Raw genomic sequence first — 18,004 nt, forward strand, 5'->3', positions numbered from 1 at the left:
AAAGAGATGCCTTATCAGTTCGATTTCAAAAGAAGTGCACATGATAAAGTATTTCGAGAGATCCAGGCAACAAAGTACACAAGCAGGCTACCTAAATAATATACTAAGATTCACAGCTTTTCTTTTTCCTTCCCGCTCAGCCAATCTTGGGTTGGACCGTGACGGTGTGAATTCCGTGCCTTGTCATAGTCAGCACACCACAGATGTCCCTGTCATGTGCCCCGCGCATGGAAGTCACTATCTCCAACTCTATCCTCTTGACATCTTCTCCCTCGGTCATCTTCAGTTTTCGACAACACTACTAGCTATAATCTGAGTCTTAACCATGCTATGGTCTTTATAAAATTCGATATCGAACAGGTTCTCTTCATAATCCGTTTGGTCACGAGTCTAGAAGCGTCTAATATACTACTCCGCTCGGACCCGGGACCCTCCCTCACCCCACAGCGTCCGCCTCGTCATCGGGCATCCGCTTTTTTAGGCTGAGCTTATCGAGGGATATTCACAAGAAAACAGCCCTCTGTCGCTATAAGGACAGAGCAAAAGCTTCCCTCTCGACAGATAACGTATCCTCCCGCTGACTTTCGTTTTACTTGCTCTTTGGCTTAGCCTACGTCTATTGTATTCGACCGAAACGCCGCATCTTTGGACCTGGCTTGCTCTGACTTTTGCCCCATGCTGCTTCCACACTGACGACATGGCTGACTCTCCAAGGCCTCACTCCAGACGTCCATCCCTCGCCTCATCCTCCTCACATCTGCGGTATCCAACCTTTCCTCCTCTAAGTGGCTCAGTTGAAGAGTGGTTGTCTCGCTCGAGGCCTATCAGTATGACGTCAAGTCATCTGGCGGACAACACGCCCAGGTCACTGAGCGAAAGCTGGGCAACACTGAGCGCTTCTGACGTTCATTCTGAGGATGGCAGCCGCTCTGACCAAACCGACGTTGGGTCTCTAATCGATCAAGCCGGGCCGGATGATGTTGCGAGTCTCGATGAGCAGTATAGCAGCAGCGAGGTTGATGGGAACGAAGACGACGATTATGACTCGAAAAGTAACGTTTTTGGATCTCAGGCACTACCCGCGCTTTTCCCTCAGGTCAGAGGCTCTATTGATGACAGTAACATAACCACGAAGGCTGCTTTTCGTCAATCAACCGAGTCGATAGAGTTTACCGAGCCTGAAAAATGGCCCGAAGTCGAACAGGTGGAACTGAAACACACCATACGTATGTTTGAAGGAATCGAGGCCGATGAGATTAAGAGTCAGTTCGCTATAAACCTGCAGGACTCTATTCTTACAGCCACCGTTCAACAAACTATGACGAAGAAGAGTCTTGACACCGATAAGCCGTTCCGTGTGCTCTATATCGGTGATCCTGAGTTTCGAAACATCATCCTCGATAAAATCGGGGATGTCCTTGTATCAAGCACCTGTAGGGACTTTGAAAGCAGCTCCACAGAATCCTCTAGATATCATGTTGTACCGACATCGTTCGGGACCGGCGCAGTCCCTAATTTCGCTGAGCTCCTTCCAATCCATGTCCAACTTATTGTTGACGAGTGCCCTGGAGCTTCTATTGGCTTTCGGAACGATAACCCCGACACTATTAGGTTGGATTTCAAAAACCGGCCTTCATGCACGTCTTTCTGGACTGGGGGCGAGTATTGCGTCTCATCCTCAAGTGAATGGACGCTTCCTGATGTAGCAATTCTTTTCTTATCCAGCAGAGATTCTGCGACTATGATGGAGACCCAAAAGCTGGCCCACATGTTCATGGAAAGGCATGGCATTCCGACTATGATTATATCCGAGACACCGCTTTGGGATCTGGCCAAATCAATTCCTCTGAACCATCATAGCCTCCACATGTGTCTGGAGTCTCGTCATCCGCTGACTGGGAAAGTCACAGTCCTACGAAGGTATCCTATTGATCTAGCGACTTTTGAGAGTATCACGCCTGGGCAACTCAATAAGAATCTTGCCTCCTTAGTGAGCATCTATGCTAAGAATTCTAACAACGTCACCCTGGAAAATACAGGCAACTTCCAAAGGAAGTCACTCTTCGCTGTGGAGAAGTGGACCACGAAAATGCCCTTCATCCCTTACCTGAATGACGACCGGGAGTTGACACCTGTGCTGCGTTTAATCGCCCTCACCGTTCTCTTAAGCGTAGCTACCATTTTAGCGCACTCAGCTTTGCGTGCTACTTCAATTCTATTCTCTCAAAAATTTCCTCAATCGGTTATTTCCAATATTGTATCCAATGCCCCGAGCAGTACTTCTACCAGTATTATCACAGAAAATGATTTAAAACAAACTTCACTTTCGACACTGTCTTCATCGGCGACCGATGTCCAAGTTTTGGGGAACCAGCCCCAGGGTTATTCTCAGTTGGACAACCTGATGAGCGGACTGCTGTCCCCTCCTAAGAAGCAGGAGTCCGGTGGCTTTGAGATTCAGGTTGTTGGCGATTGCCACCTTGTGATAAAGCCACCCAATATCACGTTGACTGGGAAAAAAAGGCCAAAATTCGATGTTCAAGTGAGTCGAGGAGCCAAAGCGCTCGAATATGAACTCTCTCGATTATTTGATGGGGTATACACACTCAAGCTTGATCGAGGGGATGCATACGGGATAGTAAACGTCACAGTCACTATGGCTTCGAGGCCTCCTCTCCACCAAAGCACATCGGTGGACTTTGGAACCCCGTGGCTGAAGATCACAAACTGGAGGCGGGCAGCGCAGGTAATCTCATCCCAGTTTATGGGAGATTTCAACACTGCGCAAGTTGGATTATCAGAAGTATACAGTCGTCTTTGCACTGATTTGCAAGTCCTTATGGGGGATGTTGTAAAAAAAACCCATCTTTTACGCCGAGAAGCAAACGTTCTCCGCCATGGCACTGGACAACTTTCTGAGAAAACAGACGTGGTTATCGCAAGGTCCAAGCAGCTTTCTGAAGTCGTCAGACGTACTGCTGTCCATCCATTCCTCGCTGTCTCATCAGTCCTGCAGGAAAAGACCATCAAAGTAAACCAGGAGACACGGGAGATTATCAGTGATACATGGCATCGATTTAGCAACCAAGCGCAAGGATTTGAACTCAAATCTGTGAAGAACCATATTCGAAATGCGAGGAAGAGCCATGCGTTAGACAAGGCCCAGCGGAGAGCTAAGCGCTTGATGAGGCGAAAGTGCCAACACTCTGAATGTTTGTGAGAAAAGCTATGGACTTGTACCCTAGCTAGTTCGTCTATGTTTACGACTCCGGGCTTTATATTTGCTTTTCCGTGCGTGCCTGCGATGCCTATTCTACTTCAATACTTTTCTCTTCCCTCGTACATCTTCTTCTTCTACTACTTCTTCTTTTCCTCCCTTTGCTTTTGGGAGAGGGGTGGCTTGTCTTGTTCCTAGGCGAAAAAGGGTCGAGATATTTTTGCTTCCATTTATTTTTTTAACAAGGCCCGGAACCACATGAGGGTTTCGGGACAGATGCTATGTAGTAATGAATCCCATGTGAAATGTCAACTCCCTCTTTTGATCTTACCACTCTTTCCTCGCCTGGGAGTCATTTAATGTCAGTATATTCGTTTCACGGTATTCTATTATGTTTTAGCAGTGTTTCCCCAAGGTTGGCCCGCATAATATAAGAAAAGGCTCTCAAGGCGGTGGCACTAGCGGCCTTAGGCCGTGGGCAATGAACTACCCCCCACCTTTACAACAAAAACAGCCGACCATATTTTCTTCCCCTCTCTGTAACCATCTCCTTAAACCTTCTTCCATTTTAAAACATTAGGTATGTACTTGTGCTCCCACTAAAACCCGAAATCACTGGAACTCACAAACTTAGCAGAATTTCACCACTTCGTCATCATGTCCGACGTCCCTGAGACCAAGCCTGACCCCACCACCAGCGCTCCTGAGGCGGCTGAGAAGCCCGAGGAGACCACCACCACCACGGAAGCTCCCAAGACCGAAGAGGACAAGTCCGCGACTGAGGCCGTAGTTGACTCAGCTAAGGAGGCGGCCACCAAGACAACCGACAGCGTTTTCTCTATGTTTGGCGGTGGCCCCAAGAAGGAAAAGAAGGAAGAGCCTGAGGATAACAAGGATGAGCCATCTGGCTCTTCCAAGGCTCAGAAAACAGAAGAAGACGTGAGTCTCTGCCTTCTTTGGCTCGATAAACTGCTACTTTGCTTTATATGCCTTTCGTTCTATATCATCGTGGCTTCCCTGCACCAAGTTTTTTTGGGCTTCATGAGTCAATCGTGCTACAAGTTCGATTTACCCCAGTACAAGTGGCTAACAATCCATTAACCAATAGGATGAGGCACCTGAGTCCCCCGACGTTCACTTCGAGCCTGTTATCCGCCTGACCGAGAAGGTGGAAACCAAGACCAACGAAGAACTTGAGGAGCAGACCTTCAAGATGCGCGCTAAGCTGTTCCGATTCGACGCCGAGAGCAAGGAATGGAAGGAGCGTGGTACTGGCGATGTTAGACTGCTGAAGCACAAGGAGAACCAGAAGACTCGCCTAGTAATGCGCAGAGACAAGACCCTGAAGGTCTGCGCCAACCACTACAGTAAGTTTAGCGCATATAAAACATATTCTTTTCTTCACCTAGATTACTGATGGAATATCTAGTTGTCCCTGCAATGAAGTTGAGCCCCAACGTTGGCAGTGATCGCAGCTGGGTTTGGAACGCTACTGCCGATGTCAGTGAGGGTGAGCCCGAGGCGCAGACCCTGGCTATCCGTTTCGCCAACAGTGAGAGTAAGTTGATTTCCTTGTCAAGGTGTGTTTTAGGTTACGGCTTTGCTAACACAGCTTTAGATGCCAACCTGTTCAAGGAGGCTTTCGAGAAGGCTCAGCAGGAGAACGAGAAGCTCCTCGCCGACCAGTAAAACATGTGCCCCCGAGTGGACTGAAATGAGTTTTACTTGATGAACTATCATTAATCACCCTTTTGATTGTTTCAAAACACTACGAGTGAATATAAGACTCGCCGGTGGACAACACAGCGTTTACCCATCTAAATCCCGTTCCCCATCACGCCCTTTCCGATATTATCATTTTCTCCAGCCCCATCCCCCGACAACTACGCGACGAAAACGGTTTACTGATACCGGTCGCGACAAGATCACGAGCCAGCTTCCGGCACCCGTTCAATCTCACCCGATGATATTGAATATATGTTGACCTGGCAGTAGATTAGTAGACCCAAGACCCCTGCAAATATATGTTTGAAATGCACGATGAACCCGTTATGTATTGAATTTCATAAAATCAAATATAGATCTCCTGTGTCACGCGTAAAGCTCTCGTTGCTGTTGTAAAATTTCACCGATGGTATATGTAGGTATGGTTCATCTATGCGGTGACGATAGGTCTGGAAAAGTGAAGAGTAGGGTAGAATCATCAGTCACGCCCATTGTTATTTTTTTTTTAAAAAAAAAAAAAAAAAATTCTTCGAAAGAATAGTTTATCGAGCTCTGGTATTTCATGCTGTTGGATGGGTTAAAGTCCCTAGCGGCAAAGTCGACCACCAGTTAACGTCCAAGTCATGAATGCCTGAAAGTCAAGTCAGTCGGATCGCTTCATCCGCCCCCCTCTTCCTCGCCGACCTTCTTCACTCTCCCTCCGAAGTCTTCCCTCCCCAATACCTTTCATCCCACAACTCTCTCTTCAGGTACACCCTTACGCGGTCATCGCGCGATCTCTGAGGGTTCCACCCAATCGGAGTCCTAGTATAATCTCACCGACAAGCGTCCTATTCAACCTCGCCTCACCTTTCATTCGCGCAATCCCCGAGCTCGATAGCTCGAATCCGTCATTCACCTAGTACCTTCCACTTAATTCTATTCCCCCTCCAGTGAGCTTAGCGAAAGGCCGCTGGCAAAATGCCCGACGTGAGTTCATGATTGTTTCGATTCATCGCACCGCCGTTCTCCCCAATTGGCAAATGTATTTCTCAACTTGCTGTCGCATTCAACTAATGCTATCTTCCTCCCCATTCAGGTCAAGAGGAATGTCCGGCTGGTCACAGAACAGCATGTTGTGTATGTTGAATCCTGCACACCGATTTCCTTCCCACTAGAATAGAATCATTCCACGCTCATCCGCCCACTCTACGCGCCCATCGCTGCCACACGTTCCTAAACGTTCTGGTTATCTACTTTGACTTTTGTTGTCGCGATTGCAAAGCAACCAAGGCGCGGTGACTTTCCTTTTCCGCACGTCACTGTGATCAGGAGCTACGGCGACGACAACTGGGCTTTTCTTTAGCTGTTATTTTTGCTGACTGGTCGCGTCTCCGCTTCGACAGAAACAAAGATTCGGGTGTTGAAGGGTTTCCCCTCCGGGCGTGGTCGATCGAGATTTACCTTGTCAATGACCACGGAGAGCAAGTGCCGGCCAACGTTTTCGACAAGGTGACGTATACACTTCATCCTAGTTTCGGGGATCGGGCAATTCAAAGTACGTTATTTTCTATCATCTTTACGACACTTGGTGTACATACCCTCTTTACAAATCGAGCCGCACGCCCCGGGCTTGAAACTCTCTGGGATGGCGTTGTTGCCGGAAACCATCGGGAACGTCAAGGAAATATCACTGACGCGCAAAAATGACAACAGCCTTCAAGAATCCCCCATTCAGGATTTCAGAAGAAGGCTGGGGTGAATTCGACATGCAGATCACCCTTCACGCCGACAAGGATCACTACGTGACACACGACCTCAACTTTGCACAGACACGCTACGAGTCCAAGCACGTCATCGTAAGTGTCTCCGTTCTCTTCGTCCCTGCCCATTCTTCCTCAAAACAGACCACTCATACGTACTTGCAGACATTCAAAAACCCCAAGCCTGCCTTACTGGCAGCCCTTCGTGAATCAGGTCCCGTTCCCGGAGACGAGAATGGAGTGAAATCTAAGCGTTCCGCAGCCAGCGAAGAAGGATCAAAGAAGAAGAAGCGAACAGAGAAGAGCGTAAGGCCTCCACTACCTTCATCCACAGCAAAAGCCAGGAACACTACTTACACAGGAAATTGTTTTTCCAGGTGGATATGGACAAGTTAGCCGACGGCCTCCAACGACTCGGAGAAGATGATCTTCTCCAAGTGGTGCAGATGGTACACGACAACAAAGCCCCAGACTCATACACCAAAAACGACGTCGAACGTAAGTTCCCTACGTGTACCACGTTACACATTCCAAAAAACAAAAGCGGAAGAATCAAAGAGACTAACTAAAAAATTCCTGCAGAGGGAGAATTTCATGTCGATCTTTATACCCTACCAGACACGTTGATCAAGATGCTGTGGGATTTCACGCAAGAGAAGGGCGCTCTGTGAATCGGTTTGGGGGAGCATTTTCCTTCTCCATCTGCCTCAACCTGTTTGCATCACTGTCGCTTTTTCTTTTCCTTTTTATCCTGGTCTGCTTCCTTTATTTTCCTACCCCAACTGCTTTTTGTATTTCTGACCAATGGACCGTACGATGAAATGGGGAAAGGCAAAAGCCCTGACACATCGAACATATTGAAAAAAAAAAGAAAAAGAAAAAGAAAAAGAAAAAGAAAAAGACAAAAGGAAGAGGGATCGGAAGGTTACCGCAGTTGTGCGGAGGATGGATGAAACGAATATACCTACGCGAGCCAAGACACTACCCAACAGGAGGATGCACCTTGATGCTGGATTCCTTGAAGACAGAGATCAGAAGCTTGCTAACGAAAGTCTGCGGCTAATGAAATACGGAGACATACGCCAATATTTGAAATCAACTTGGTCTTAATACAAGAAATTGGAACAATCATAGTGAGATTTTATGCAAAGGAGCCCCACAAAGGCAATATAGACATATCGGAACGGAACCAATGTTGGATATCTTCAAGCTCAATCACTCCACACGTAAACCCAAATGGCTGGACAACGAGATAAAACCAGAAAAAAAAGTATGAGATCCACAATGCGTCGCCAACCGGAACACCTTGTATATGCATTCAGCTGAAAAAGTCAAGCAAAGTAATGGCACTGCCTGCCTGTAATAAAAAAGGATTTCTAACGCTCGACAATGATGCTAAGATTGGAGGAAGTCATAGCGCCCGGCGCACTTCGACCCGTAGTTTTCACATAAGAATAGTATGAATGCGTGGATATTTACAGCACTCGGTATCTGGGACGGTCAGCATATCTGAAACATCAAGTGTGTCATTCCTAGTAAAACATACAGTTTGAGTAAATCTTCCAAAGTCTGGGAGGTACAGTCGCGGCCTTTAGGGATTTGTCGGACGATCTCGACGATAGTCTCGAAGACATCACCACCTCTGTAGGCCAACAATGCCGGAGCCTTGATATGATCCATCTCGGCAATTTCATGGTGGAGCTTAACGAAGCGGACGGTTGGGTTTCTGTGCGCAACGCCTTCCAGGCAGTCTTCTACTAGAGCGCTAGTCTTTGACTGTGGTAGAGGTTAGTGACATCTCAGCCTATGGAGTAGTAATTTCAAGTGTCACACGTACCTCGGGATTATAGATACAGACGACCACTACCGTATCGGATGTGACTTTCTCAACGGCATCAAGGTACCCCACTGCGTCGACTGTATCGACCGATCCATACATTCTTCGCCGGGGACTCGGCCGCCGGAAGCCGCGGTTCCTCAGTTCTTGTATGCGCTCCTCGCGCCATTGGCGGAGGAAGTGTTCCTCATCATCATCACTGAGCGAGCCATCCGGAGGTGCAGTATTGTGCAGAAGGTGAGAGTCGTCGGCAATGTATTTAGCATGGTCATTATGATGCAGTGTTTTGCGGAAGGAGCTTGCACGCGCGCGCTCGAAGGCCTGAGCATCGGCTATAACACCCTTGGGACCGGTGTTGGCATCAAAGACAATGTTTGGGACATGGTAGGTGGACGGGCCGGTTCTCATGGTGGGATCGTGGTCCTCGGAGTCCGAGAACTGCGGGTGGTCTTGCTCGTCGTCTGAAGGATTGGAATCGCGATCCGAGTCGTTGTCACGATCCTCAGGATGTGTAGAGTACTTCTCCTGATTGGACTGCACCAGGCGGTTGAATTCGTCTTGGGCAGAAGACATGGTGAAAGGAAGGGCACACGAGGGGGGTATATAGGCTTTTAAGGATGAACAATGATAGTGTGGGATATTATTAGAGTCGGGCTGCGCCTTGATCTGCGACCACCGGCAGGGAAGTCTTCCTTCGTTTCTCTTTGCTTTTTTGACTTTTTTTCTCGTCGTGAGGATTACCCTTTTTTTTCCCTTGTTTTTTTTTTTTTTTTTGTTTTTTTTTTTTTTTTTTTTTTTTTTTTTTTTTTTTTTTCTTTCTTTCACCTGGCTGGTTCCACTTTAGGGTTGGTTCCAGCAGAATTGGGGGCACAAAACAATGAACAACGGCGAGGATGATGACGATTCTAATTGGGATGGCTGTTTCAGAAGGTGTCTGTGCAACCTCCTGACGAGAGTGATGCTAAAGAGAGGCGGATTGACTTCAGTCGAGGCCGAGGGTGGAGGCTAAGAGTGGCGGGATGAAACAACAAATTGGTGGGAAGTTTGGAACAGCCGGAGGGAGCGTCCGATGGGGCCGATCCTTATGCGCCCCATTGTCCTGGTCTCGTCATCAGCCATCCCACCCCTCGCTTTGCTCCCTGTGTTTCAAGAAGTGGAGTCCGTTTCAGCGTTTGCCGTAGACTAGAAGAGACGAAGAACATTCCATTCACCATTCAGGACATGGTCAGGTTGTTGTTGGTTGTGTTTCGATCCAACGTGGGAAGAAGTCAGCAAGTGGGAAGTTTTTTTGACAATGAAATGAATTAACTTTCCTTTTTTTTAGCAGCCAACCACGTGGACTGGCGAGAAATCAACGGCTTACTTGGTATTGGCACCACTTCGCACCTTCTCACCGACTTTCATCCTCCAGACGTGCATCTTCCCAGTACCAACACGGTTTTGCTTGCCATCCATTTGCTCGTCCATGATCGAGGCCCGTGCTTGATCACGAGCACGACACGAGGATGTCTTTTCTTCCAGACTGGCACCCATTTTAAATCGATCGCCCCTTTGACTCAAATCTGGGCGCTCTACGAAACCTAACCCACCTACGCATAGAAGGTGGAGCGCATCCTTCGCTTTAGTCAGTTGCTAAGAGAGGGAAGGGCCCTGATTCTGGGCCATGTCTCTCCTTCACAGGTGCTCGGAGGGCCAGTCTCAATGGGGACTCAACCAGTTCAAAAAGCAAAATTTCTAATACATATGCACAAGGATTATGAGCAGCTGACAGATGCCACCACTGCGTACGAGAGTTCCGAAAGTAACTGCATATGCCATTTGTACCAGTAATGTGTCAATATTGTGTCAATCATCTCCCCAAATCTTAGCTAATTGCAAATGGAGAACCATAAGATACCATGAACACAGGGTGGAGGAATATAAGGCGAGGATCAAAGAAGAAGAAAAGAGGAGCCGCTGAAACGTAGTAAGACCCAACTCCAGGTCGAAACAAGCTCTCATGAAAACAGTCAAATGGCACGTCCAACACTTTCAGAAACAGGCAAGTTAATTAGGAAAAGAGAGAAAAAAAAAATTAATCACGAGTCAGACAAGGAAAACATCATAGCTTGTAAACATTCCCTCCCTGTCAACCACCGGATAATAAAAACAGAGTACATGCAGAGATCAATGCGTAAGAGAGGCTATCAAAAACATAACAATCACAAGAAGTCCAAGGATTGGAGAAGAAGAGAAAACAAAGGGAAAAAAAAAAGGGGAAAAAAAAAGGTAGGGGGAAGCGTGGGGAAATTTGCAGACAAGGATAAAAATTAGAAGAGAAGTGTTAAAAAAAGAAATCAAGGCAGATCTCCAAAGTCCACGGAAGATGGGTTGAAGTTAAACAACTTTTGCTGAGAGGCCTCCACGCGGTGTCTCCTGCAACTCCCCAGTGGCCTGTCGATCGGCAGCATTATTAAGACCACCACGTAAGTCATCGAATAGTGTTATTTTGTTGCTGTTTTTTGATGATTATGGGTCTGTCGTAGCGCGTCCATGGTGCGATGCGACAGGGTTCGACTCAAATGCTCAACCACCCTGATAGTCTGCCCTTGATAGTTCGTCGTTCCCTTCTTGATGACTTCGCCAGCATTCCCACATAATACATATATTATGGAAGTAAGGCGACAATACTGCTCCTCGGTAAATAAGATTATCGTACAACGGCGGGTGTTCGACCTATTGCTGCAAGATTATGTTGTGAAAATATCGAACAAGGACATGGCAAGACAGAGACAGGGTATCTTTGCTTTTTTCTTTTCTTCGGAGTTGTCCGCATCTACCAGGCCCAGACCTTGAGCTGTAACGGGAATAAGATGTCAGTCCACTGCAATGTGACTTGATGAAGAACGACCCGCTTACCAGAGAATCCCAAGAGCCTGTGCACAGACTAATGCCGTCATTGCTGACTCCAAGACAACTGACCCGGTTCTCGTGACCGCTAAGAGAGCCAACCTTGTCGCCCCGGAGAACATCCCACACCTTGCACCAAGTCAGCCAAGTGTCCGTTTCGTCGCTGGGTCTAGCGATAAACATACCTTGCACTCAAAATCGTCATAACCAGCGAAGAGTAATCTTCCAGAGACGGAGAAGGCAACGGACGTGATGCCACACAATATTTGGTCGCTCTGAGGATTTTGGGTTAGATTAATTACTACTTCTACTAGTTTGAGATGGGGGTGGAATCGGCGTACCTGGTAAATGTTGAGTTCACGATCCGCGCGAATGTCGAAGAGACGGCAGGAAGTATCATCGGAGCCCGTGCCAAATGCATTTCCGTCGGGGAAGAATTGGATAGCATTGATGTCTGATTCGTGTCCAGCGAAAGTCTGAACGGCCTTTCCGGTACGAATATCCCAGAGCTTCGCGAAGGCATCGCAGGCGCCTGAGACGAAGATGTTCTGGTTGGTAGGGTTAATGCTGATCGACATCACGTCGCCCAGGTGGTCGGCGAATTCAGTCACTTTCGAACCCGATTCAATATCCCACAGCATGCAAGTCATGTCTCCGGACGAGGTGATAATACGACGATCGTTGATGAAGCGGCAGCAAGAAAGGTATCCCGAATGTCCGGACAGCTCGCGCGCAACACGGGTGGGACCTTCGCGGGAAGAAAGGTTGTAAATTGAGCAGATGTTGTCTAGACCACCACACGCAACGTAGTTTCCACTCGGGGCATAGGCGCAGGTCATGACCCACGATGACCTCAACGGGATTGCATGGACTTTGTTCGTAGTGTAGGCATCCCAAATGATGAGCTTTCCATCTTGCGAAGCAGAGACGAGATGGCGTCGGTCGGTCGACCAGTGCATAGCGTAGATCTTGGCGAGATGGCCCTTGAGCGTCCGACGGGGCTTCATTCCGATGCGAGGTAAAGTGTCGGTTTGGTTTTGCGCGACTTGACGGACTGCACAGCCAATGTCAGTATTTCAGGAGATCGCACCCAAGTCCCCGAATTTCGGGGGCCGCTCGTCACTCGCAGTGGAAACGGGATTTCATACGAGTGGTATCGGCCAGCTCATCCTTTCTGCGCTTGATCCTATCCTTCAAGCCTTCAGCTTCGCGCCGGGCCGCGGTGATCTTGGCCTGCATCTGCTCGCCGCTCATATCGGCTGCCATCTTAACGGAGCAAGCCCCTGGAGAGGGTGATAGTCAATTGATACAGGTGGGCGTGATCGGAATAGGAGAGGGAGACCGAGAAGACAGAGACAGTCGGAGGAGGAAGAAGAAGTCGACGGCGACGGAACGTTTGGGGAATATCCAGGGGACTGGGAGCGAGTGTAGAAGGATTCGGGGAGAGGGGACGCGGGAAGAGGGCGGTAGGTGAAAGCTGAAGGAAGAAGGGTGAGAGAGAGCGAAGAACGAAAGAGGGGGGTTTGATTGGATGTGGAGCGAGTCCGGCGGAAGCGACCGAGCGAAAAGCAAGAAACTTTCGCCCCGGGGGGATTTTTGGGCCTTGACTGCAGGGGGAACAAGAACCTGGAATGAAAGGAAATAAAGATAAAAATTTTGATTTGATTTGGTTTGGTTTTTTTTGTTATTTTAACAGGAAAGGGAAAATCAGGTGAGCAAACAAAAAAGGGGAGGTGCAACGGTCAGAGGTAAAGAAAAATTCAAATCAATTAAAATACGTCCAGGCATCTCAGATGACAAGTTGTTGGTTGTTAGCAATTGCAACCCCGAGCAGTAAGTAAATAGCACCATTAATCACCCGACGGTCCGCTCTTTGGCAAGGTAACACAGCAACTTGTCGGGTATACAATGATGAGCCTAGACATGAAGATCAAAACTACAATTCTTCTAATTCACTGGACGATCGAGTTCAAAACATGTTCGACCTAGAGACTTCTGCTGTGGTTACTTCTCGACGCGATCAATCCAACGGCTCAGCAGGAATAGAACAAAATGAAGAGAAATTCTCTTTATTTTTTTTTAAAATTAATTAATCAGATTGGAGCCTCCTAATGGAGATTGACAATACCATTTCCCATTTACCAGAGGCCTTGATTGGTCAGCCAACATGGGTACCACAGCTCCCAACTCCTACAAACTTAGTAGTACCTAGGTAACTGTAGGTACCTGCTTTAGGGGGTTAAGTTTAAGGGGAGGCAGACCAGAGGCGGAACTCTTCCATCCTCCATCCCCAGTGGAGTCCTCACTATTTACACATGCCTGGTTGGCCATGGCGGTATTTCACATAGTGGAGGGGGGGGGAAACTTAAAGACCGCGGAAAAGTTAGCAAAAGTGGACCAAAATCAGCATGAAAATAGTAGACGGTGGAGCATCAAATTGAGTGTGTACTTGGTAGGGGATTGCGAAATGATAACAATCAGATCGAAGGTCAGTCAAAACTACCAACAATGCCCGTAGTGAATCAGTCGGTTGTACTAAAAATCATATAATCAAACATGGTCTTGGTAGGTTTTATGCAGGCCAGAAAGTTTATAGCTATGGAGTCATCAGACTACTAGTGCTTTGAGTAAGTAGCCTCTTACTAGTTAACTAAGTAGTAGTCAAAAAAGCCTTTTCCGACTGGGGTCGACGTAACGTACGAGGCCCTGCACCATATAATCAATGTTCTCCAAGTGAATCTCCTCCAACTTTGCGTTAATATATTTCCCATACTGTTGCCACAGATAGGGACAAAGATGGATGTTATTTACTTCATTGAACCTTCTTATAGCGGTTTGCATAATCGGGTGCTCCGGGTAGTTGCAGCATGTACTCTGCAGGGTGGGAGGACATCCTAAAATTCAACGAGAATAAGGATCAACGTATAATTGCAGATCCCGTAGTGATTTGGGGGTAGCTGTCATATTTATGATTGAAGCTGCCGGCTATACTCCGTACATGCAAGACGATTAACTGGGGTAATATATGATTGCATATAGTATGTATGTATGTATGTACATACATCCAGTTCAAGTCACGACCTGATGCAGATGCCTTTAGCCTTGCATTCCCGGCTCGTGATACCCACAACCGTAGGTGAACAAAGGCACATACCAGATACCAACGGTTTTCATTTAAATTTGTTTTCAGTTGTACAGCCTCAGGGCTCTACATGAATCACCATGCAGTAAGCTCTCCATATACTGGTTACTCGTATAGTACATTGACTATCTTTTACATCAATGCTAAGCTCGGAAAATAAAAGCGATCCATTGGGTTACCTCTCCATACGGGCCATGACACCCAACATACACAATGAGAACTGTTGACCGACTTCCCCTGTATCGGTCGTCGAAGGCAATACTACGTAGTAAGACACTCGAGGAGGTGAGATTGTACTCTGTAACAGTACTGTAAATACCGCGGGCCTAACCTACTGTCGATAGGGATAATTGAACAAGGGGACGTGATTTGTGGATAATGCTGGTCAGTGTTCCCTGAGGTGGGGGCCTCTATCGCGGAAATTGGTCGGCATATCCAATGATCTAGCTGATTGAGACTTTGTTCCGAGTGGTCCGTGAGACTGTCCTCATCTCGAGCAATAGCTCCACTGCTAAGAACATAGCTCGGAGACCGTGCCTGACTAGGTTGGTCAACGCCCCTCTTCAGCGAAGGTCGTCATTACCCGTGATTAATAATACCATGGCGCTAGTTATGCTCTGTAGTGCAGAAAGGAGGATCATTTGTTTTTGCCCCAGATTGTTGCCCGGCACACTTAGCCATTCCTGCAGAATCCTTGTTGACCGGCCCTTCTGCACTCTTCCAAAATAGACCGATTCAATAGACAAGACACTTCCATCCAACCCATTTGTGATCCTATGATGACATATGCATGCCCGGCCCGGCTATGCCGGGTACTAGTGGTGATGTTTCATTTTTCTGCCGGACAATCGAGGCGCAGCTGCCCGTGGCTGAACGGGTAAAGCCTAATTTAGCCTGTCCATCAGCTGTGCATTTCGAGGACAGCAACAGCACTGGTTTACAGAGTCAGTACAAAGAGGGCGTTGGAATAACCCTAAATCCTGCCGGCCACGGTATGAATGGATCATACTTAGCCCTCCTGTAGGAATGGCTCCGAATAGCGCTGATTCTTGGACGGCGGCTAGTTGTGGTCGCTTCCGCTGCGTTTTGCAGCCAGCGCTTGTTCAGTTTCTAATCATAGAACTGTAGGTTGTCTGTGCGTCCTGTTAGGTTATTGTTTTACTTGCTATTGGCTGTAATGTTGGTTCTTGCTGCCATACCTGATCCTGGTGGTAGTCGATGGAAGTCAGCGGCCTTGACGGCTAAATTACTAGTTTAGGTTGCTCGCAAATGTCCAGAGTATGTTTGCAGAGACACGTGCGAATCTGAATGACATGCCCTATTGGTCAAGATCCAGAGTTCTTAGAAGATCATGGAGCTAGTATGGATTGACCATCAAAGACTAGAACGACAGGCAATAACCACCTTTTCCAGCGAACGAGGAGGCAGCCGGGTATTCGACACTGGTTTTCCAAACGACGCCATCATATCAGTACTACTCCGAAGCCTTGATACCCCCAGCAGTGGGGACACCATATTGTGCAGACTCTTTCTGTTTTCCAGAGTACTCTGAGTTGGTCTTTGCTTGCTAGATCTACAAGACTCCACTCGTTCCGGAAATGGGGCATCATTACGGAGTAAACCCACCGGAGGGGCTGGAGGCTCATAAGCGAAGGAGCCTAGAAGAGAGGTAATTTCCTGAAAGCCCTTCCTTCTCCACAAGTAATATGCCGGTTGTACTCTGAGTAAGATTTTGTGCTTGTGGTATCGGGGAGTAGTTACTTTCAAAAGAGCTTTTTGTCGGTCCTATGGAATGCCATGAGTTATCCTGAGATTGGAGTGATATCCTATGAAATGGGACTTTCAAAGTGGCTTGAGTCAAGCTTTGTTCCTGGCTCCGATATTACCGCCTGAAGGGTGAGACTACCCACAATAGTTTATCCTGCACTATATTCGAGATTAAGCTCCGCATCAAGGCCTTGGAACTTCGGTCTTGGACGATAGAGGTTAAGTTGCGTGTAGATCTGAAAAAAAAAAAAGAACAAAGAAAAGTAAAGAAATAGAAGTGAGTCTGGTGCTCAGATTTGATCAGTACTCTTGGGTAGTTCCATTTGAGTTTCGGCGCACAAGCATATGCAGCTTGTAGTCGAGCTTGTAGTACGAGCTCCCAAAACACGACGAATGCGGTCTAGAAAGGCCTAGATTCAGCTGCTGAGGTGTCAACGACCGATGGTCTGCATCTCTAGACCAAGTACACGTAGTTTTGGCGAGCCAATGGTCTGAAGCATTGGATACAGCTAAATGGCTGCTCACCATAGGGATGTCTTGACTGTCGCAGGAGAGCGCCTAAGAGTATGGTCTCAGATTTAGCAGGGGTTGGATCAAGATAATCTGCCGCATGACAGCTCCCCTAATAGTACTCGGTGATGTATATTGCGGTTGGGGAATCACATGATAACGGTCGTTGGATACGAAAGATTGCGCTAATGAGATATATGTACGTTAAAACGTCATGGCTGGCACTTGAGAATTGGCCGGTCAACATAACAGTCAGTAAGGCTAAAAACAGGTTATGGTTGGTATGGTGGACATATCACAGTACATCCAATGGAAAAGAGAATACTAATCTTGAGTATGCTCGGCTTTGTATACCGAAATCCTCTAAAATAGCTTCGGGCTGGAAATGGACTCTTGGGGTTCAAGACAGGATATAGGTAGGAACGTGGAATATACTCTGTAAATATGATGCACATTGGGCTCCAAAGAAAACGCAAAACAAGACTGGAGGTTAGAGGGATGGGTGCCAGTGTACGTCGCCGGTCTGTTAGCTATATAGCACTGGCTAGAAAAGGTCTAGACTACATTTAGACAGATTTAATAGTCCAGTATATTGCGTGGTGGTGGACTTTGTAGATCACTTTCTCATGACTTAATGTAAGGTTCATCTTAGGGCTGGATCAAAGCGGAAGGCGAAGCGGTGAGGTCAGTTCAGCAGAAGAAGCATGCCACAATATGTTACAGAATTAGTAATATCAATACATAACTTACTAGTCGCAATCAATTCGCCCCCTTATATGGAGAACTTTCTCATTATAGAAGAATCCCATGTGTTCAGCATGGACCTTCATTCTAATATATCGAGATTCTAAACCCTACCGGAGCTCCCGACATCTCAACGTAGGCAATGCTACGTAATGGATGGCTTGCTTTATCTGAATCCGGATTTACTATGTAATTGGTTAGGCGTAGTCGTTGTGAGGAGCATAAGTTTCTTCTACGATCTACGACATCCCCTCAATACAAGCAATTCCTAGCGCTGGGGGGATGTGCTTAGGTTGCATTTGCCATCTCCACTGTGTAGGACAGGTCGTAAAGAAAGGAAGGGAAGAAGAAAGAAAGAAGGTAAGTAAGGAAAATAAGCAAATAAAGGGCAAGACCGAAAGGAAAGTCTATCGATCGAGTCGACAATAGAA

At 47.3% G+C, this 18,004-nt stretch overlaps 5 protein-coding genes across 5 annotated transcripts; 2 read left to right on the forward strand and 3 right to left on the reverse strand.

Moving 5' to 3' along the window:
* The first annotated feature begins 493 nt into the window (after nt 1-493).
* BDV37DRAFT_207314 (uncharacterized protein) lies at nt 494-3,519 on the forward strand. Its single transcript, XM_032079940.1, has 2 exons — nt 494-566; nt 727-3,519. Exon 2 carries the CDS (start codon nt 830-832, stop codon nt 3,218-3,220), a length of 2,391 nt encoding a protein of 796 aa, XP_031945328.1. The 5' UTR covers nt 494-566; nt 727-829; the 3' UTR covers nt 3,221-3,519.
* A 355-nt stretch (nt 3,520-3,874) lies between these two features.
* BDV37DRAFT_268764 (putative Ran-specific GTPase-activating protein 1) lies at nt 3,875-7,355 on the forward strand (the record flags this gene model as incomplete). The annotated part of the gene is made up of 10 exons (XM_032084235.1): nt 3,875-4,156; nt 4,326-4,584; nt 4,647-4,775; nt 4,836-4,902; nt 6,029-6,061; nt 6,328-6,479; nt 6,638-6,780; nt 6,850-6,990; nt 7,062-7,182; nt 7,267-7,355. The coding sequence occupies 10 exons, from the start codon at nt 3,875-3,877 to the stop codon at nt 7,353-7,355; spliced, it is 1,416 nt and encodes a 471-aa protein (XP_031945329.1).
* Nucleotides 7,356-7,580: 225 nt separating this feature from the next.
* Nucleotides 7,581-9,302, reverse strand: BDV37DRAFT_239732 (phosducin family protein). The gene is made up of 3 exons (XM_032080989.1): nt 8,522-9,302; nt 8,231-8,460; nt 7,581-8,175 (listed from the first exon to the last, which is right to left on the reverse strand). The coding sequence occupies exons 1-3, from the start codon at nt 9,092-9,094 to the stop codon at nt 8,160-8,162; spliced, it is 819 nt and encodes a 272-aa protein (XP_031945330.1). The 5' UTR covers nt 9,095-9,302; the 3' UTR covers nt 7,581-8,159.
* A 2,034-nt stretch (nt 9,303-11,336) lies between these two features.
* On the reverse strand, nt 11,337-12,676 carry BDV37DRAFT_279382 (WD40 repeat domain-containing protein; the record flags this gene model as incomplete). The annotated part of the gene is made up of 5 exons (XM_032086323.1): nt 11,337-11,357; nt 11,420-11,539; nt 11,596-11,685; nt 11,752-12,464; nt 12,559-12,676. 5 exons carry the CDS (start codon nt 12,674-12,676, stop codon nt 11,337-11,339), a joined length of 1,062 nt encoding a protein of 353 aa, XP_031945331.1.
* Nucleotides 12,677-15,784: 3,108 nt separating this feature from the next.
* On the reverse strand, nt 15,785-16,940 carry BDV37DRAFT_207527 (uncharacterized protein). Its single transcript, XM_032079943.1, has 3 exons — nt 16,845-16,940; nt 16,459-16,719; nt 15,785-16,337 (listed from the first exon to the last, which is right to left on the reverse strand). The coding sequence occupies exons 1-3, from the start codon at nt 16,845-16,847 to the stop codon at nt 15,927-15,929; spliced, it is 675 nt and encodes a 224-aa protein (XP_031945332.1). The 5' UTR covers nt 16,848-16,940; the 3' UTR covers nt 15,785-15,926.
* Nucleotides 16,941-18,004: the final 1,064 nt, after the last annotated feature.

The sequence above is a fragment of the Aspergillus pseudonomiae genome, assembly GCF_009193645.1.
Source record: "Aspergillus pseudonomiae strain CBS 119388 unplaced genomic scaffold BDV37scaffold_8, whole genome shotgun sequence".
In the NCBI taxonomy this organism is placed as follows: domain Eukaryota; kingdom Fungi; phylum Ascomycota; class Eurotiomycetes; order Eurotiales; family Aspergillaceae; genus Aspergillus; species Aspergillus pseudonomiae.